Here is a 21,235-nt window from a genome sequence, read left to right on the forward strand (position 1 = left end):
TGTCCTTAGAAAGCCTTACACGCAATCTACGGTTCAAATTAAATTCCACAATTCAATTCACATAAATGTAGTCACATAACCTTGCGATGTACGACATTATATCAATACTCATTCCCAAGAATAAATGCCCAAATGCAACGAACAGTACCCTTACTCTTGTAAGCTTCGCTGTAAAGGGAAAATAACCAAATGTATCAGCTTGTAAACTTTCTACCTTAGATTAGAGGGGGCGCCTTAGGTACAAGATACAGTAATAGCCTGTTAGATGCCAGCTAACCACTACCAAATATCTTACAGAACAAAATCATGGTTCCTAAACAGTTTTGCTATTATCGAACTGTATGAACATTATAGGACGACTAATATATCAAACTACAAGCTTGGTTTAAACATCCAGCTTAACACCATCATTCCAACTGTTCAAATGGAACACGAACAAACAACTGTCCATGTAATGTGACAACGGCAGACGTCTGGTGTGGGTCAATTCTTGAAGGTAGGCTGACCACCTGGTACCAGAAAACATGCATTCACAATTATTTTATATCAACCAATAAAATTGATCTCATCTTTTTTTTTTTTCTTTCCTTATCCTTATCCCTTTTTCCAGACGAAGAATCTGAAGTGGGGGTGGGAAAATCTGGGGGAAATGGATTTGAAAAAAGAAAAACATTCACCGACAAGTTTGGTTGACTCGAAAGACCCAGCTGTCTGAGCTGGGGAAAGATAAGTTTCAATGATAATACACAAATATTGAAGGTAAAACGTAAATAGAATTGGTTGAATGTGTTGTGTTCTATTCAAGTTAAGGGGGGTAAGGACCTTTTTGAAGGGTGTGACACCCCATGGATTATAAGGATGTTCAGGTTCACCACTAATAACCAAGCGTCCTGCTGGATCAGACTGAACACGCACCTGTAGAAACAGAAACAAGAACTGAGGGAATATTTAAACTCTTCTGCGTGGTCTCTATGTGACATGTATACTGGTTGTGAACCAAACAAAAAAGTCAAACAATTATAGGTGCCTTCAGAACTCGTAACCCAAGACACTCAGAAGCTAAAGATTGTTAGCAGCTGACAGATGGAAAATGCTTATCTAATCGCCATTGAAAGAAATCAGAAATTTCAAAGCAATTGCATTGTCAATTGAGCTTCTAAAATAAAGTTTTTGGAAAAGATGAACAAACCAGATTCAACGTAAGAACCATAAACATTGCAAATACTGAAAACGGAAATGATGTACCTCCTCACGAAGTAGTCCGGGAACTAATGCATAGACTTCATAACAATCTTTCTGCCACAAGAATGAACTTACTCTATAAGTTCCCTACTATCATTGAACATATTCAATGTATTTTAAATTCAAACATGCTCCACAACTTACAGTTTTCTGCACATTGACCTTGACCCAATCAGCTGGTTGTCCAATGTCAACAACTGCCACATCCAACCTAGCCACAAACATCAAAAATAAGTTAGCGGAAAATGGTAAGCACCTTTCTGTCGTTCCTTCTATGCTTTCTTGCATCATGCAGGCACTTCAATTGGCCTGGCCAATTGTCATATAACTTGATGAACCAATTCACCACCTTTACCAAGTATAATGTATAGGTGTATATAGTTGCATAAAATAAACATATAAACATACAAAGGATACTAACTGTGGTTTTGATGATTTTGTACGTGCTGACTTCATGGGATGCTCCATGTAAGATGGTTTCTTCCGCTTGAGAAGACCTACATCAACAAACAAGATTTTATAAAAAGGAACAAAACTGCAGTTATGCATACTGCAAAGAACACAAAAGAAGCTTACCGATGCTTTTAAGTTGTTTTTCCCTTTTCTGGACTGAAAGTGAGTTCTTATCCTACAGAATTTATTGTAATGGCACCCCCATTGGAAAAGGATATAATGGAATAAATTGAAAATGCATAAGAGAAATCAATTCACGAAACTATAACATTTACTGGACCTTGATAATAGGATCACTAACTTCACCATTTCCCAGAAGACGCTGTGAGTGCCAGCCCTGCATTGCACGTGCAGCAGCGTCTCTTCGTGCTCTACCTGAACCTGATCCCTGATGAAATTTGTGTGCAAAACAGAGAGTTAGGTTTAATCAGAAACAAAGTTACTAAATAAATTTGATCACGTACAGTATCATCCCCATGTATTTCCTCAGAAATATAATACAAGCATATGCAGGATCAATAACACCACCAGCATTATTAACACCTAAACTTTCTTAAACCAGAGGCTACAATCAAAAGATGATCTAACATACACATTTTGTAATCCCCTTGGCTTTACGGATATCTCATCTCCTAATTTGTATATTCTATTTGATTAAATACAAGTTCTGTTTCTTATAAATACTCTGATAGAACTCATATAACAAAAAAAGGACATACAAATATCTAATCCGAAAGAAAGGATATACAAAAAGGCTCAGGAAATTGAACTTCAAGAAATCACGGTACTACAACATGTCCTGTTTGCCTATTCTAGAACAGGCTGCAGAATAAGGGTACTACAACATGTCCTGTTTGCCTATTCTAGAACAGGCTGCAGAATAAGAGTATGGTTCACTTATATAACTCTCATATTTTAAGGTTTTTAAAGTTTATTTGTCATTTTGATTAGGCTTGTAAGGTTTGTTCCCCATCACAAACACCCTGATCCCAAGTATTGGGATGCAGGCATGGTTGACATTGGTACCATCAAAATTCAGGCTAGGCCATTTCTCATTGCCTTCCAAACTTCCCCAGATTCTCAAGAATATTCAGTTGGGGAAGGCAATTGTGTACTAACAAGGGATCCTCCATCTGAGGTGCTGGAGATTTTCAAGTTTGGACCTTCATCTGAAACTCTCCTCTAAATCTTTAACCTGTCGCTGCCCTCCCTAAGCTACGGAAGTTAAAATTTTCAAAGAAAATTGAACTTTTTGCTCGCCATGTGTCTCTTGGCTCTTCTATGAAAAATTTTCCTTAATGGTATGTTTTATGGAAGCAAATCATGCCCTTGACATTTTCCCAAGAGATTTTGGGATAATTTATGATAAATATTTTTTTAATAAGAAACTAGAGAAACTAAATAGAGAAACTAAATTACGATGAATTATCATTTCTCTAGTGCCCCTCCACAGAGCTGTCATAGATAAGATAGATAAAGTTCTGTTGTGTCTGATCTGGCTTCCAATGACAAAGGAAAAATTCCGTGAAAATTTGCTCCTTATGGCAATTTTTTAAAAATTAGGTTGGAAAGAAATAGAAGCTGGGTAGAAGTGAGGAAACTGGCCTTATTTAATCCTTCTACCATTTAGAATTGCGTTACTAGTGTTTTTAGAATTCTTCCTGTTTTATTGACTACTAACAATTACGGTTCTTTTCTTATTATTTTATTTGAGTTCCCTATTAATTTTTGTTTTGTTTTGTTTTTGTTTTTTAGAAGAAACAATTCATGATATGAAATTAAATTACAAAAGGGAGAGAACCTAAGGGGGTTACAAAAAAGCTCTCCAATTGGATGACAATGAAGCAAAACTATAATGGTGAAAAAGGGGGAACATTTATACCATGAAATAACCATAAGAACAATAGATTAAAAAAATATGGAAATTGCGATGGATAGCAAAAATCTTTTATGTATTTCAAAATATGTCACCTGTTTTTTAAATTTTCAAATATAGTAAAAATTTTTACTTCTATTAATAGTATTTCAGATACTCATATCAGTAGTATATCAGAAACTCATGATAGTAGTATATTAGATGTATATCACATATATATTGTATGACACTTATATCAATACTATATCAAATGTATATCACATACATATGACATGTATATCAAACACTTATATCAGTAGTATATCAGATGTATATCACATACATATGACATGTATATCAAACACTTATATCAGTAGTATATCAGATGTATATCACATACATATATTAGTAGTCAGATATAATACATATATTAGTAGTTAGATATATTACAAATATATTATTAGTAGTTAGATATATTACAAACATATTAGTAGTTAGATATCATTTGTGTAAAGTTGTCATTTTAAAATTGAACCTCCATTTGTTTTAAGTGTTATATTTTGTAAAGTTTAGGGAGAATAACAAAATAGAATTCGATTCAATTTATGCCTTGATACAAACCTAATAACCTATTTATAATACACTAATTCCTAAACATAATAGGAATAGGAATCTAATACAATAATATAAAATATACTAATAAATACTCTAACACTCCCCCTCAAATTGGTGCATATATGTTAATCATATCCAACTTGTTAGAGAGATAATCTATCCGCGCTCCATTCAGTGCTTTAGTGAAGATATCTCCTAACTGCTCCCCAATCTTCACATATCCTGTAGCCACCAATCCTTGATGTATTTTCTCACGTATATAATGGCAATCGACTTCAATGTTTTTGGTTCATTCATGAAATACTGGATTAGATGCAATATAAAGAGCTGCTTGATTATCACACCAAAGTTTTATTGGAGTGGTGATGCCAAATACCAATTCAATCAGAAGCTGATATATCCATACTAATTCACACACTCACTGTGTCATAGCTCTATATTCTGATTCAGCACTCGAACGAGATACCACATTTTGTTTCTTACTTTTCCAAGAAACTAAATTACCTCCAACAAATACACAATATCCTGAGGTTGATCTTCTATCTTCCTTAGAATCTGCCCAATCAACATCTGAAAAACATTCAATATTAAGATGACCATGATCTTTATATAACAAACCACGTCCAGGAGCACCTTTCAAATAACATAAAATATGCTCCAATGCGGCCCAATGGTCAGTTGTAGGAGAACTCATAAACTAACTGGATCTAGTCAAGTTTAGTAACTTGTAAGGTAATTCAACTCCCCTACTAATCTCCTATACTTCTCAGGATCTATCAACAACTCCCCTTTTTTTGTAAGTTGTAAATTAGGCATCATTGGAGTACTACGTGACTTAGCAGCTAACTTTCCTGTTTCAGTTAACAAGTCAAGTACGTATTTTCTTTGTGATAAAATGATACCCTTGCTCCTTATTACCTCAATTCCTAAAAAGTATTTCAACATTTCCAAATCTTTAGTATGAAATTGACTATGAAGAAAAGACTTGAGTGATAGGATGCCTGATGTATCATTACCAGTGATCACAATATCATCAACATATACAAGTAAGATAACACCAGACTCAGATCGTTTATAAAAACAGAATGATCTGACTTACTCTTCTTCATTCCAAAGTCTTCAATCACCTGACTGAATTTTCCAAACCATGCCCGCGGACTTTGTTTCAACCAATATAAGGATTTACGAAGGCGACATACCTTTCTATTCTCCCCCTGAGCAAGATCACCATGGAGGAATGCATTTTTAATATCAAGCTGATGCAAGGGCCAATGATGAGTAGATGCCAAGGAAATGAATAACCTGACAGAGGCCAATTTAGCAACTGGAGAAAAAGTATAAGAATAATCAATGCACATATCCTTTAGCAACAAGACGAGCTTTCAAGCGGACGATTGATTCATCAGGATGAACTTTAACGGCAAACACCCATTTACAACCGATAGGTTTCTTTCCTATAGGAATAGACTAAATCCCAAGTACCATTATCATCTAAGGCAGTCATCTCCTCCAACATAGCAGCCCGCCAACCAGGATGAGACAAAGCTTCATGAATAGTTTTAGGAACAGATACAGACTCAAGGGATGCAATAAATGAACAAGTAGGTGAGGACAAATGGTTATATGAGACAACAGAAGAAACAGGATAAGTACACTTACGAGCAATAGGAAGATCATCACTCGTTTCTGGATCCACAGACGAAGAAGCTGCTGGTATAGGACATGAGACCGAACGAGGTTGCCGTCGAGAATAAACTTAAGTAGGAGAAAAGGATCAGGTACAGAGGTAGATGTATCTCTAGGAAGCACGTCAGTATAAGTAGAGACAATGGAATAGACAAGAAAGTCATCATATTCCTGTGAATGCTCCCCCTAACTGGTATTCAAAGACGATGAAAAAGGAGTATCTTCAAAGAACGTAACATCATGAGAGACAAGATATCGATTGAGATCATGACAATAACATCGATACCCTTTTTGAACACGAGAATAACCAAGGAAAATGCATTTCAATGACTTAGGGTCCAATTTGGTGAGCTGGGGTCGAACATCCCGAACGAAACAAGTGCAACCAAATATTTTAGGTTTAATAGGAAATAAATGTTGCGTAGGACATAGAATACGATAAGGTATCTTACCCTTAAGAACTGATGAAGGCATGCGATTAATCAAGAAGCAAGCCGTCGAAATAGCATCGGCCCAAAAGTATTTTGGAACATGCATTTGAAACATTAAGGCCCTCGCTATTTCAAGAAGATTGATGAAGAATACCGTATTCGCTTAAATAGGAGCCAAGAGCACTAGAGAAATATTCTTTAGCATTATCACCCTATAGAACTTTAAGAGAGCCACCAAATTGAGTTCGAATCTCAGCATGAAAGTTACGGAATGTGGAAGTAACTCAGAACGATGTTTCATCAAATATAACCAAGTTACACGAGAGAAATCATCGATAAAAGTAACAAAATACCGAAATCCACTTTTGGACTTGTCAGGACTCAATAGGACAAGGACCCCAAACATCATAATGGACTAATTCAAAAAGAGCAGTAGCTCGTGTATTAACTCTAGGATACGAACTGAGACGATGAAACTTAGCAAATTGACATGACTCACAGTCTAAAGAAGGCAAACTACGAAATTGAGGACGAAGACTCTTTAACACGGAGAGAGATGAATGACCCAAACGATAGTGTTCTTCGAAAGGAGTTGGCACTCGAGTACAAACGATGGTTGTAGATATTTGTGTATCAAACGTGTAGAGACCATCAGATTCACGCCCTTTACCAATAGTCTTCTTCGTTGTAAGATTCTGAAATAAGCAATAACCAGGAAAGAACAAAACACAACAATTAAGATCACGAGTAAGTTTACTGACAGAAATCAAATTAAAGGACAATTGTGGCAAATTTAAAACAGATGTCAATGAAAGAGTTTTGGAAAGATGAATTGTGCCAGAGCCAAGAACAGGAGAAGTGCCATCTGCTATGGTAACATCAAGCAAAGATGTAGATGATGTAAAGGTAGCAAATAAACTGGGGTTACCTGACATATGATTTGTAGCACCAGAGTCAATGACCCATTTTGATGCAGAGGAAAGAAGACATTTACCGATATTACCTAACTCAACAAGGACAGAAATTGGATTAGATTATGATGCCATCAATGACTTGATACTGTTGAAATTTAGTGAACTCTTCTGCAGAAATCGTCACCATTGATTTCTTCTGAGTCATAACTTCAACGATATGAACACAAATAGAAAAGAATGCACTGAAACAAACCAAACCAAATCTGGAAGAGGAAAGGGAATCGAACCAGTGACCGACCAGATGAACCAAACCAATTGAACAAAGCCAAGTGAACCAAATCAATTGAACCAAACCGACAGATGAATCGAACCAATTGAATTAGACCAAGGGGACCAAACCGGTTGAACCGAGCCAAGTGGACTGAACCAGTTGAATCGAGCCGAGTGGACCAAATCAGTTGAGCCGAGCCAAATGAACCGAATCGGTTGAATCAGGTCGAACCGACCCAAGCAAGTGTTTCACCCTACACAACACACACGGTGGCTGACGAAGGCACCACCCTGCGACGAAGACACCACGACGCTAACCTGCAGCGACTAGCAGCGGCTGACGGTGAGGCGCAGCGTCTAACAGTGACGTGCAGCGGTTGATGACAAAGCCTGCAAGAGACGAACCCAAATCCCATCGCGACAGCAGCAAACGAAGACTGCAACAGTCGATGACGGGCGACAGCGGAGGTGGCGACAAGCGATGGCGGCGACGGCGGCGGGTGAGGATACTAATGAACACTTGCAAAAAAGTGTTCCAAAATTCAAACCCTAGTGGGTACAAAACCCTAATGGGCACAAACCCTAATGAGCACAAAACCCTAAGATTAAAAATAAGGTTTAAAAATTTAGAGAAAACCTAGAGCTCTGATACCATGTAAAGTTTAGAGAAAATAACAAAATAGAATTCGATTCAATTTATTCCTTGATACAAACCTAATAGCCTATTAATAATACACTAATTCCTAAACATAATAGGAATAGGAATCTAATACAATAATATAAAATATACTAATAAATACTCTAACATATTTGAAAATACTAAATGTGGTTGCTATTTTCCTAATTTTACTAAATTTTTTTGCCATATTTGCAACTGTCCGTAAAATATACGGTGAGGAGAGTGTTCCATGTCTTGAAAGATCCTACGGTTTGGTCATGGTTTTGCGGCCGCCTTAGTTTAAGGTTTAAGATGGCTCTAACCTAAGGCTTAACCATCCTCATAGCATAGAGGAGGGAACTTAGTGATTCAATGATCAACTGGATTTGAGCTATGGTAAAAATTAAAATACTAAAAACAATCATCTATCATTTCTCTTTGGATGCCTAAATGTTGGTTCTCAGGGCTGAATAGGCAATGGGATTATGGGTACAAATCAAATTTACTAATTCCTAAACATAATAGGAATAGGAATCTAATACAATAATATAAAATATACTAATAAATACTCTAACATATTTGAAAATACTAAATGTGGTTGCTATTTTCCTAATTTTACTAAATTTTTTTGCCATATTTGCAACTGTCCGTAAAATATACGGTGAGGAGAGTGTTCCATGTCTTGAAAGATCCTACGGTTTGGTCATGGTTTTGCGGCCGCCTTAGTTTAAGGTTTAAGATGGCTCTAACCTAAGGCTTAACCATCCTCATAGCATAGAGGAGGGAACTTAGTGATTCAATGATCAACTGGATTTGAGCTATGGTAAAAATTAAAATACTAAAAACAATCATCTATCATTTCTCTTTGGATGCCTAAATGTTGGTTCTCAGGGCTGAATAGGCAATGGGATTATGGGTACAAATCAAATTTAGTGGTATCAACTACAAATACATCGTATCAATGAATGAGCAATCTGAGCACATCACTACCAATCGTTCCATCCATTTTTCAATCGTTAGTCTCTTGGAATTACAAAAAGAGATATAGCGAATAGAGAAAGGAAAGGGGACGAAAATGATTGGTGCTTTTCTCAAGACAATTTGATTGCCCTGAGTAGATGGTACATCAATTAGAGCTACAACCCTTCTACGCTTTTAAGCAAGGCCTTGTCTGGCATCAAACAGAACATGAGGCTGATCCCAATAAGACAAACATGGTGCATGTATTAATTCCGGTTGATACGTATCTTCAAAATAATATTAAATAATAATTGAATAGCATTGGATTCAATGAGTTGAAGTGTTTCATAAGCTTCAACTCTTGCTCTGCTTTGCCTCATCTTGTAAACAAAAAAAAACCATAGTGGTTTGTTTTCCCTAAAAGTCACAGTATCGCTAAGAGAAACATGGATAAACTAAAAAAAGAAAATCTTCAAAGCTGCCTAAGAAATATAGGTGCAAAAATACCAAAGCTCACATTTAGAATATAGATACAAATACTGTCACTGTCACGATGAGATAAAATAATACAACTTGAGTAATTTGAAATTTCATATTACCTGGTTTTCAATACTCATAGGTTCTGAGTTGGAAGCAATAGGTACACTGAGTTCACCACCATGGGTTTTATGCCTCTCATAATCAAGAAGAGCCTAAAAAAAACTCAAAAAGTTACAACCAAAAGCATTGTGTTCTAACCTAAGCAATTAAATGATTTCTTTTTCCTGATTTTTGTTAACAGTAGATGGACACATTTGAGTCCGTCTTGATGCAGAACTTACAAAACTAAAAAGCATCAAAATGAATGAAAACTGATCAATATAGTGGCCCAAGTTAAAAAATAATTACATCAGATAATAAGTTGAAGAACATACTTGCTATAGGTAAGAATACATGTATTTAAAACCTCATCCATTTGATACGAGTACAATGGATTACAGACCTTAAGACCAGACCCACCAAAATGCACATTAACTGACCCCAAAGTAGTCTTAATTTCTGCAATCCTATTGCATTAGCTATCAATTCAAAAGAACGGCTTTTCCGCAGAACTAATGTGATTAGCTTCACATTTAGAATATAGATACAAATATTTCAGTGATAATACAGAAATATTCAAAGAAAACATCTTTCCAGTATCACCTTCTCATAAAATCCTCGAAACGTCCATGATACTGTCGTACATGTCCTGCAAAACAAAAACAAATGTGAATTAAAAAGCTTGGAATATCCAGGCTGGGGGATAAGGCAAATATAAAAGGTCCAAGAATTCTTCCAAAATGGGGGCATTACGATGAAATCATTCATTTCATAAATGATAAGTGGTAAACAATTTGAAGAGTTCATCTAAAACGATTTAGTATAGAAGTAAATGAGCCCAAGGTTAGGCATTATGATTTCAGACACTATTTCTGCTTTTACTCTTGAATTCGAGAAAGAAAAATAGTGAACGAACATAAACCAAATAAACAATTCAAAATAATGTTAATTGGCAAGAGCAGCAACTTGTTTCCCACAATGTCATCCAGAAGATTATGCATCGTGAGTAGTTCTTAAATTGTTTCCATACTTTGGGGGCTTGAAAGACTCTCCCACTTGCCGCCACAACTTGCATGAAGTCACCTGTTCAAAAAAGAACTCCAGTTAATAGTTATGGATGCGTCAAAAAAAAGATTGCAAAGGCTCAAAATTATACAATCAAACACAACAAAGAAATATCATGAGAAGAAAACAGAATAAAAACACAAATAATAAACCATAACATCCTTAGTCTTCTCCCTCAACTACCTAGGTCTAAGGTTGTCAGAGAGGGGCCATTACAACACTTACAGAATGCTGTACTTATAAATTACATATTCTCAACCATTGAAGTTGGCACATTACAGGTTTCATAAGACCAGTGTAGTCAGTCATCTAGAACACAATATTATTATTAAACAGCCTCTCATTCCCTAAGAGGCTGATTTCTGTCCATAAACATAACAGTATTGGAACTATCTTACAGAAGAATTGATAGTAGCGTTCAAATGATAGAAAATCACTTATGAATTAAAACACATTGTTAATGAAGCAAGAAACGATGTTTCAACTTCAGGTTATCTTTCATGGGAGACGTATACATCAGACAAGAAACACAGTAGATATTGTAGAAAAAAACAACAGAACGTACCTTGTCATAGCCACCCAATCTAGTCACGGCCCTCCATAACCTTATGGTAAAAGGTTAAAAAAATGTATAAGCTAAAAATTTTAATTCTCATTGAATGACATAAATCATGCTACAGTATTGAAGAACAAAAAATTACTTGAGGCAATTCAGACCCTCTCCATAAAACTTGGGAGGTTTGAATTCCAGGCTTCTTTCTCTGAAGAAATTCTCAAGCTCCTTCATGAAAGCAGATTGCTCTTCTTCTGTTCCTGATTCGCTACCTTCAGCAATATGATTTTCATCCAAAAGAAACGAGTGGTTCACATTTGAATGCCCGTTATGAGGTGTAGTAACACTATCTTCATTGACCTTCAATTCTATGGCATTCTCCATTTCAGCTTTAACACCAGATGACAATGGATGAGGAGTTACAGGTTCTTCATGACTTGCAGTTGAAGTGTCATCTAGAGAACCGGTTTTAATTTCAGGCATCTCAATGGCCTCATATTTGGCATCCATGGAGGATTGAATCGTTTCCAGGTGAGTGTTAGAGGTAGCAGCATCTAGACCCACCTCCCTTGGCAGCAACTCATCAGGCCCGGTCTTGACATCAGAGGCAGGTTCAGCATCAGGCTTATCCAACTCTTGGTCATGATCCAGGGGAGGTGAAGTTGCCGATTCTTGATTCGGTTGCTGAGTAATTGGAGGTATATCTAAATTATCCTCAGGAGGCACAACTTCAGGTACATGAGTCTTAGGTGAATCAATCTTATTTTCACAAGACTTGGTAGTTGCCTCAGCTGGCACAGAGAGAGAATCATGAAGCTCATCTTTTGAATTAACTTGGTTGCCTTCACTTAAAGCAACTGGAACATCTTCCGTAGGTTCCTCGTTCCCCTTCGCATCACACATCTCCGGTTCGAAAGGAAAAAATTCTACAACTAATCAAAATTAAATTTAGGTTTTGAGAGGACAGTTAATTAAAGAAGGAAAGAATGCTATATTAAAGGAAAATAAAAACCCAACCCAGAAATCCTTTAAAATGAAAACCCAAATGGGAGGTAACTTCCTATTCAAAACGATGAAGCCATCACATCACACTCGTCTTATTATTTCCTGGAAAACCTAACCATAAGAGGCGATTCTCCATTCTTTTCCCCTCCCAACGACAACGAGAAAGGAAGAGCAAATGAAGTGAAAAGGGAATAGAAATGCGTAAATCATCAAGACAAAAGTTACGGTTTCATATGCATTTAGAGGCCCGAGGGGGTTGGGGAAGAAGATCAGATGGAGCGGCAAGCTTCGAAATTCATACCTGGAAAACAAGAAACAACATGCAGATTGCAGATGCAGGCCAAAAAGAAACCCTAAGAATCGCCTATTTGTTACCGTTCCTCTTCGGTGCCAGGATCGTGCGACGTTTGGTTTTGAACTTCAAATCCGACGTTTGTCTATTTCTACTTTTCTCTAACGATCGCCATCAAAATTTAGAATTCAGGACTTGGACCTCCAAAACTGGTTCAACATCGATGGGCTTTTTATTTGGGTTGGGACGCTTGCAAAATGCAAATACACCGAATATCAATTTTTATTTTAAAATATTTATAAAAAATGGTGGCAATTTTTCATTTTCATTAGAGTTGTAAATATATATATCAATTATCTATCTATGTCCACTTTGTCAGTTATTTTCTAATATTATTAGAAATAAAAACTGTAATTAATATTCTAAACTACCAACTAAATTTATAAATAATTCTGTTTTAAATTGCGAACTATTTATCTTCTCATCCAGAGATAATATATATGGAGATTTTTTTTTTACCCAAATATTTATGGAGTTGTATTTTTAAGAGAGGACAAATTGACAGAAAATTTATAAAAACATTGTTTTTAAAATTAGTTTGGGTTTAGAATATTTTAAAAACTAGTTTTAATTTTAGTAATATCTTAAAAAATCAAACCTTTTTATACTCATTAAATTTAACTATAAACTTGAATAGGGGTAAACTAAATAACTCTTTAATTTAATTAAAATTAAATTGTGAGATTAATCTTGATTAATTTAATAGAATGCATGTCAATATGAAGTTAGTTCAATAGTAATTGACACTTGTTTCTCGCCAAGAAGTTACGGGTTTGAATCCCAACCTTATTATACTTGTAAAAAAAATTGAATAGATTACATAAAATTTCAAATTAAGTGAAAATGTCCAAACTAGGATAATACTTAAAAACTCAGTTGTTAAAAAAAAAAAAACTAAAATAAGCATTACATAAAAAATAGTATAGTTCAAATAACTTATAAGAATGTTTTTTTCTTTTCCTTTTCCAATTCAATAATGCACGTAAATAGCCACAAAACTTAATTTTTCTTTATAACTAATCGATGATATTTAATTTAACTACTCATTCAAGTATAAGATTTAATTTGATAATGTTTAAAATTAAAATCGACAGTTCTAGAGAAGAATGCTGAAATTAATTCCTGAATTAAAATTTTAAAATAATTTATTTTTTAACCATGTGGGATGTAATTCAAATATTTGACTTCTAGAATATATTATTTTATTTTTTGAATTTATTCTAGATATTATTTTCATTTTTTGTTTTATTTTTTTAACTGAGTTCAACTAGATCTAACCATGCACGATATTAAGTGTCAGTGAACTATATAGCATATTGTTTTCTAAATTAATTTCAAGTAAATTGGTGTTTTGTTTGGTTATTTTTTACCTACTCGTTTATGAAATCATGCTTGGTTATCTTTCTGACTGAATTTAGTTATTTATACCACTTGATTTTAAATGAAAATTTAATATTTTTAAGGGATATTAATTTTCACAATTATTAAAGTTAATATTTCAATCTAATAAAAACTAAAGTTAAAAAAAAAAGAAAAAAGAAAAAAAGATTGGTGTAACTATCCACATGATGGTTGATGCTTTTAACTAGGATCGAATTGTACTTAAAAAAAAAAAACTATGATCGAATAAATTCCTCTCTCAAATTTCTCTATTGGTATATGCTGAACTATGTTCGATTTGACAATTTATATTTATTTAATACAAAAATTTTATAGTAAATCTTATTCCACATGATATTTCACAAATGTTTTTTTTTTCTAATATTTATAAATCTAGCTTTCTATGATTCTTTTTATTCACAAATTGCCTCAATGAATATCATTATACATTTATTATCATATTTTAAAATGAATCTTTTATAGTTTAAGGTTTAAGATTTAGAGTTTGGGGTCTTATTTCTTTGTTAAAAATAGAAATTCTCTCTAATAGGTATAGGATTTAAATTTAAGGCTTATGGTTTAGTATTTTTTATTAAAAGTATATGAATATGAGTAGTTTGGTAATTTTTAACATGGACCCAAGCCTCTATTTTGAGAAATCTATAAATTATTAAGATTTAAGTCAATTAAGTTTTTTTTGTATGCTTATCCTTCTGGTCTAATTCCTATAAAAAAGATCAATAAAGTAGTTTCCATGAGAGTACAATTTTGAATTTTTTTTAAATTTTTATGATATTAACCTTAACTTTTAATATAATACCTAAATTTTCCTTAGCATTAAAAAAAAAACTGTCATAGTGTGCGTCAGTAATTTAAACTTCTTTCACTCTTATATAATTATATAAATAAACCTTTCACACTTATTTTTTCTTTAATTAAACTCTTTCACGTCCTCACACAAATACCGTAAATAGGATTTTTAATAAAAAAATAATTCCACATTTTTTTAATTAAACTCTTTCATATTCCCACACGCCACAAGAATTTAATCGTTAAATAGTTTTTAAAAGTAAAATTATAAAAATACTTAAAATTAATAATTTAAATAAGTTGATTAAATTGATGAATCACAAGAATATTTAATATAATTTATTTCTAAAAATTAATTAGATAATTTATGACTTGATGTTTTTTTTAGTACATGACTTGATGTTTAATAAGTAATAGAATTTCAAAATTTTTTGAAATTTTAATAGTTTTACAATCTTTTTAAACTTCTACAACTATATAAACCAAATATAAAATAAAAGAGAATGAAGGGCATTTTTTTTAATTGCTGCAGATCTTGAATACAAAAAGTGAGCAGAGGATTAAACGCTGGAGCCAATTAACATGTTAATCAAAGAACTTTCAGCTGCAGATTATCATAGCCAAGCTGTGCTTTGTACCTTTCAAATATATCCTGGAGTGCTTCAACAAACTGACCGTGTACATCAAGAACCTGAAAAACCATAAACACAACCAAATATGGGACTTAGTTTTGTCCCCTTTCTTAATCCGCACCCACCTAACCCGATTAGGAGGCTGGAGTTTAGTAATCAAAAGATGGAAAAAAGAACACTTCTTTGTTGTCAATATTCTGTATGAACTTTTCTCTTCCTTTTCATATTATCAATGAAAATTTTGTTTCTCCTTAAATAGACACACATATTTCTCAGGTATATACCAATGGAATGAAGCAGACGCATACCTCATCACTCGTTGGGTTTGGATTTTTCTTCACCTCAATGGGTCTCCCCACCACCACATGCATCCGCCGCCTAAAGGGAAGGGGAGATCTGAAACCACCACAATATTCAACCACATCGCCACAGTGCAATCATGATTAAATAGATTATCTTATCATTTATAGTTCACTACAAAATGGGCAAGTAATTAAACCGATCAACTTAAATTCTTGAGTTAAGAACCCGACATTCTTATCAAATGTTAATGCTTAAAATAGCCCATGAACATTAATGAAGACAAAATTTAAAACAATGCTGTTATCCAACCATTTAGTAAGATTAAGGATGGCAACGGAGCGGGGACTCCCTGATCGGGGACAGGTTCCCCTACTGTAAGATGTACCTTTTTTTTCTTTCTCTGTCTTTAGTAAGATTGAATTTTGTTTAGACAAAAACGTGCATGGTGAGGAAGAGAAGAGACATGACATTTGTGAAGACTCGTGAGAAAACATACACATACCCGAAAACTCCCCAGAAGACAATTGGAGTGAACTTGATCGCTCTAGAAAATTGGAGGAACAACTTCCCACCAGGCTTCCACCAATGATAGACGCTCGACTACATAAATTTGGAGAAAACTGGTTAAAAATAATTTCTAAAATACAAATTAAAACACAGAACGAGGATGTAGTAGTAGTACACTAAAATCAAAGAGACTGGATAACACTAAGGATGTTAAAAATAATACCTGACCAAAGCAGAAAACTGGGACCAGGGGTGTGCCCATCTCCATCGCTAAGCGAACAAATCCTCGTCTTGTCTTGAGGAAGACAGTCTACAAAGTGAAACTTTTGGAGTTGTCAATCCCGCAAGGCTTCTTGAGGAATGAGAAATAAGATTGCAAACCAAATTATCAGTTCTGAATGACAACTGAACTTAAGAAAGAGATCTTGATAATATTGCTCATTTTAGGTCTTAGAACTCAATAAGTTCCACGAATTACATGTTGTAAGAAACATTTCAGCAAAGAGTCGCAAAGAAAGATAAGCTATCGATCATCGCCTCCTATGTTAAAATGTCTAAATGTCGAGGCCATACTAAACCACCTATCTGGCTTAGCATAAACAACCGAAAGATAAAGATAAACATCAATTGGCACGCTAAAGCAAACAGATTATAAAATGAAACTCAGCAGGCATTAATGACAAAGGAAGTAACTACCGAATGCCTCAAGGAGGACTTCCGATACTAGTAAATAGGAGGATGGAGAAGTAAAAGAGAGAAAATCCAAGTTCAAAATCAACGGACTGGAAGGAACTAAAATTTAATCTATCATACCTCCAGTATGCAAGTGCAGAAGAAGTAACCTTCTAGTTCTAGTAACGAGCGAAAAACAAATCAAATGAAATTTGTAGGTATATAAGAGATGGAGAATGACCTCCGAATTATGCTCCATATGAAATGTCTCTTGTACTCCACCAGGCACAATGATACAACTATAGCCAGCTGCCAAGAGGGAGATGAAATTTTTCTTTGTTGCTGGCGTTAGACCCATCCATGTCCATATGTGCCTCAAAAACGGTGTATAAAACACCTGGTCAATAATCACACCATAGAAAGGTTACAGAGGACACCAGTAAATGCCTATAATAAAGAGGCAGAAGTCTTACAGCGGAACTAGCAAGGACTTTTATTTTTTGGAGAGGCATGAAACCAGTAAGGTCGCTCAATGCAACAACACCAATAGGTAAAACCGAATGTGGCTCATAACCAAGAACTACATGATGGAACAAAAATCCACTTGATGAAAGGTTAAAAATGAAACATAAGAAAATGGAAATCAAATAGGACTAACCATAAGCACGATTGGGATCAAAGGCATGTATATCTTGGACATGTAGAGTAATAGGAAAATAGGCGGTAGCGCTTTTACATATATACCTGGGAGCGAAGGGCAAATGGTGAGGGGGAGATGAAAGAGAAAAAAAGGAGGAAGCAGAAGCAGAACAGACCTGGCCAATAAGCGACCGTATTTGGCTTTGTCGTTGACAGGAATTAGCACTAATATGAAAAGTAAGGCGCCGACCCTGAAAGGAAAAGGCAAAAAGAAAGTTGAAGGAAAGACGCGGCAAAAAGGGGAAAGAAAAGGGAAAGAGAGAAGCAAAACTGACGAGAGGGCTTTGGGGAGGGAGAGGTAGAAGAGGGAGATGAGGCCTAGAGCAAAATTGAGATGAATGGCGCCGAGCCAAATACACAAGGCTGCGATTACGTGCAAGTGCATCATCCGGCATTTGGTGGGCGACCCATCTCCCTTGAAAACTGTGACCGACGGCACCATCCCACTCGAGGATTGGAGAACCACTCCGTCTCCTCCACCTCCTGCTCCTTCTCCAGTAATAGACAACAGATCCAGAAAGAGGACAGAAGAACACGACTCTCGCACTCTGATTTTCGATTTCGTTGGACTCGACCGGGGAAGGAAGCAATCGTGGAAGCTTGAGCGCAAGTCACGTCGCACCTTTTTTTTTTTTTTTTTGGCAAACTGCAGCTTTTTATTTTTTGAGCAAATGACCTAGATGTGGAGGTAAATGAAATGTAATTACAGAATTCTCTCTCTAACTTTTTAACTTTTCTCATTGGTTTAAAAAATGCTATTATTCTTTCAACCTTATCCTTGATAATTTATAAATATTTCAAAAATATATTTTTAGTATGTTTTACAAATATTTCGAAAAAAAATTTACGTGACAAATTTTAAAATGATGTAACAATTAACGTAAAAACTTGGTATGTTAAAGATCGAAAATAGGTAAAATATAGAATACTTGCCATTTTGAACCGGAATGAAAGTAAAATTGAGTACTTGACAAGAGAGAAAAAATACAAAATTAAGTGAAAGAAATGTGAAGGAAGCTTCCATATTAATTATCACGTCAAATCTCAATCTAAAATATTAACGATTTGTTTAAATGTTATTTTCGAAATGTCTATGAAATGACATTATTCTTTTTTTTTTATTTAGTTTTTTTCCAAATAAGTTTTTTTTTTACTTGATATTGGTAGTGTCAGGTGAGCAGAAACTTGGCGGAAACACAGCCTCCTCGTTCTCCCTCCAAACTCTCGACCGGTAGATTTTTCTTTTCCTTCACCATCTTCATTGTTCTCTCTCATTCTCCTCCTCATTTGAGCAACTTTTGGTTTTGAAGATGTAACGAGGAAAGTACTTTTTTCATCTCTTTTTTAGATCGTTATACTTTTTTTCCCTCCCTGTTTCTCCACTCCCTATCGCTCCATCTCCATACCGCACGGCCATCTCATCTCCATCTCTCATCGATTTCTCTCTCTTCGTCAATATAACTGGCGATCTCGTTTTCCATCTTTTGTCGCTGTAGCTTGCGATCTCGTTTTTTTATCTCCTCATGGTAGCAATCTCAATTTCTCTGCTCATAGATTTTGTTGGGATAATGGAGCAAAAACAAATGACCCGTGTCTACGAGAAAAAAAATTTTCAACACTACTACCAATTCCTACAAAGAGTAGGATATTATTGTCTTATAAGGATTACAATATTGTTTTCTTATAAGGATTTGGATATTTGACTTCTTATAAATAGAACTATTTTGTTAAAGTTTCATTCGTACAGAATCCAAATAAAAGAGACTTGAGTGGTTGTGAGCAGGTGAAAAAAGGAGTTTGTATCTCGTGGGTTTAGTGTGGATATTTTCAATTGTGTAATCCTAGGTAGCCATTGTTAGATACTTAGAAGCAAGATAGTAATATCTTCAGTGAGATCTCCATTGTAATATTCCCAACTATAGTTAAACCTACTTTTTCGTAGAAGATTGGACGTAGTCCCAAGATAGGGGTGAACCAATATAATCTCTGTGGGTGTTAAGCTTTTCTATCCCTATCTCTTATTTCTTTGTTATTGTTACTTACTTATCTGCTTTTAGCATGTGGAAGTGAAAAATTAAATAGTTTATGTTTGAAGAACTTACAGGAGGATCGATCAATTTATATTTTTTTCCAACAATTGGTATTAGAGTGTTTGGTTCAGAGATCATGAGATCAACAGAGAAGTCAGGTTTTGAAGGAATCATGAAGTTCAATGGGGCCAATTTCAGATATTGGAAGATGCAGATTAAGAATTACTTGACCTGCAAGAAGTTGAATAAAGCTTTAAAGGAACACCCAACGGGGATGAAAGATGAAGATTGGGTAGAGACGAATGAACTGGTAGTTGCCTTTATCAGATTGTGTTTGTCGATGAATGTGGCAAGTCTCCTAGCAAACGAAACAACAGCAATAGATCTGATGAAAGCACTGGAGAATAGGTACGAGAAACCCTCAACTAATAATAATGTATATCTCGTAAGAAGATTCTTTAACATTCAAATGGAAGAGAATACTTCTGTCAATTCCCACATAAATGAGGTCACAAAATTAATCAATCAATTGACATCAGTTAAGATTACTTTTAGTGATGAAGTGAATGCTATTTTGTTGCTAACATATTTTACCTAAAAGTTGGAAAATGATGAAGACAACAGTGTCCAATTCGTCAGGAGACAAATCTTTGAAATTTTCAGAAATTTGTGATGCGGCAATTGTTGAAGAAATTCGCAGAAAGGAGAGTGGAAAAGAATCTACTTCCGACTCAGCATTGGCTGTCGAAAAAGGTGAAGAGAAGGTTGTGTCTGATGACAGGCAACAGAAGCATAGTATGAGGGATTAGAAGAGAGATGCTAGATGTTTTCAGTGCCACAGAAAGGGCCACATCAACAAAAACTGTAAAATATTAAAAGAGGATCTGAAAACGTATATGGTAGAGTCAAACGCAATTGTAGACAATTGCCTCGTTTATGTTGAAAGCAACACGGAAACAGGAAACCAGTCATCAGAGTGGGTAATAGACAGAGCAACTTCAATACACATATCTTCAAATAGAAGATTATTCACATCATCCAGAAGAGGTAATCACGACCACGTGAGGATGGGGAATGGAAGACTTTCCAAGACTAAAGGGACTGGAAATATACGATTGAAGACCGATAGAGGGACTGAGTTATTACTGCGAGATGTCAGGTATGTACCTAATATCATAATGAACCTTATCTCTACAGGTAAGTTGGACAATGATGGTTATTAAAGTAAGTTTGATGGGAACCAGTGGAAGCTCACCAAAGGATCCAAGTTGGTGGCAGTTGGCCATAGAAGACTATAGTTCACACGTCGCAATTGAGTGTTGCTAAAGGACCATTGAAACAACGGTTGTAAGTTGCAGATGATGTCCAAAGAAGTAAGACTAAACTAACAACAAAGACAACCAGAACAGATCAGGAGGATCTGCCATCAATTCAGGAACAACAATTGGGAAGTCAAAGAATGAGAACGGGTTCTTTAGGCTGTCAGGGATTATCCCCAGTTGTCAGACGAATGGGTGAATTGATAAAGTCGCGTCAACGAACAGTTGCATCAGAGAAGATGAAC

General features: G+C 35.1%; 2 protein-coding genes across 6 annotated transcripts; both read right to left on the reverse strand.

Moving 5' to 3' along the window:
- Positions 1–194: 194 nt before the first annotated feature.
- Positions 195–12,763, reverse strand: LOC111024799 (AT-rich interactive domain-containing protein 3). 5 transcript variants are annotated; one of them, XM_088118606.1, is made up of 13 exons: positions 12,588–12,763; positions 11,430–12,213; positions 11,294–11,333; positions 10,694–10,746; positions 10,267–10,312; positions 9,684–9,776; positions 1,997–2,083; positions 1,819–1,870; positions 1,664–1,739; positions 1,387–1,453; positions 1,246–1,296; positions 823–936; positions 195–509 (listed from the first exon to the last, which is right to left on the reverse strand). In XM_088118606.1, the coding sequence occupies exons 2-13, from the start codon at positions 12,182–12,184 to the stop codon at positions 408–410; spliced, it is 1,536 nt and encodes a 511-aa protein (XP_087974732.1). In that variant the 5' UTR covers positions 12,185–12,213; positions 12,588–12,763; the 3' UTR covers positions 195–407. The 5 variants fall into 5 exon arrangements, 3 of the variants coding, with proteins under 3 accessions (XP_087974732.1, XP_087974731.1, XP_022158266.2); XM_088118605.1 differs by having other exon boundaries at positions 1,976–2,083; positions 12,588–12,759; XM_022302574.2 differs by having other exon boundaries at positions 823–915; positions 1,976–2,083; positions 12,588–12,755.
- Positions 12,764–15,317: 2,554 nt separating this feature from the next.
- DGAT2 (diacylglycerol acyltransferase family) lies at positions 15,318–18,303 on the reverse strand. The gene is made up of 9 exons (XM_088119220.1): positions 17,917–18,303; positions 17,758–17,832; positions 17,601–17,686; positions 17,416–17,522; positions 17,184–17,339; positions 16,494–16,580; positions 16,266–16,363; positions 15,769–15,856; positions 15,318–15,519 (listed from the first exon to the last, which is right to left on the reverse strand). Exons 1-9 carry the CDS (start codon positions 18,081–18,083, stop codon positions 15,418–15,420), a joined length of 966 nt encoding a protein of 321 aa, XP_087975346.1. The 5' UTR covers positions 18,084–18,303; the 3' UTR covers positions 15,318–15,417.
- Between the last annotated feature and the right edge of the window lie 2,932 nt (positions 18,304–21,235).

This window comes from Momordica charantia (assembly GCF_013281855.1).
Source record: "Momordica charantia cultivar OHB3-1 chromosome 10 unlocalized genomic scaffold, Mcharantia_2.0 BLBB01000010.1, whole genome shotgun sequence".
Taxonomy (NCBI): domain Eukaryota; kingdom Viridiplantae; phylum Streptophyta; class Magnoliopsida; order Cucurbitales; family Cucurbitaceae; genus Momordica; species Momordica charantia.

What these genes read in the sequence shown, in the direction of transcription:
- LOC111024799 (XM_088118605.1), bottom strand. Translation starts at nt 12,184, where the DNA reads ATGTGTGATGCGAAGGGGAACGAGGAACCTACGGAAGATGTTCCAGTT. An exon ending in GAGGGTCTGAATTGCCTCAA is followed by an intron (nt 11,334 to 11,429) that starts GTAATTTTTTGT and finishes TTTTACCATAAG; the next exon opens with GTTATGGAGGGCCGTGACTA. An exon ending in GTGTCACACCCTTCAAAAAG is followed by an intron (nt 510 to 822) that starts GTCCTTACCCCC and finishes TTCTGGTACCAG; the next exon opens with GTGGTCAGCCTACCTTCAAG.
- DGAT2 (XM_088119220.1), bottom strand. Translation starts at nt 18,083, where the DNA reads ATGGTGCCGTCGGTCACAGTTTTCAAGGGAGATGGGTCGCCCACCAAA. An exon ending in GTCTTCTGGGGAGTTTTCGG is followed by an intron (nt 15,857 to 16,265) that starts GTATGTGTATGT and finishes TGGTGGTTTCAG; the next exon opens with ATCTCCCCTTCCCTTTAGGC. An exon ending in CAAACCCAACGAGTGATGAG is followed by an intron (nt 15,520 to 15,768) that starts GTATGCGTCTGC and finishes ATGGTTTTTCAG; the next exon opens with GTTCTTGATGTACACGGTCA.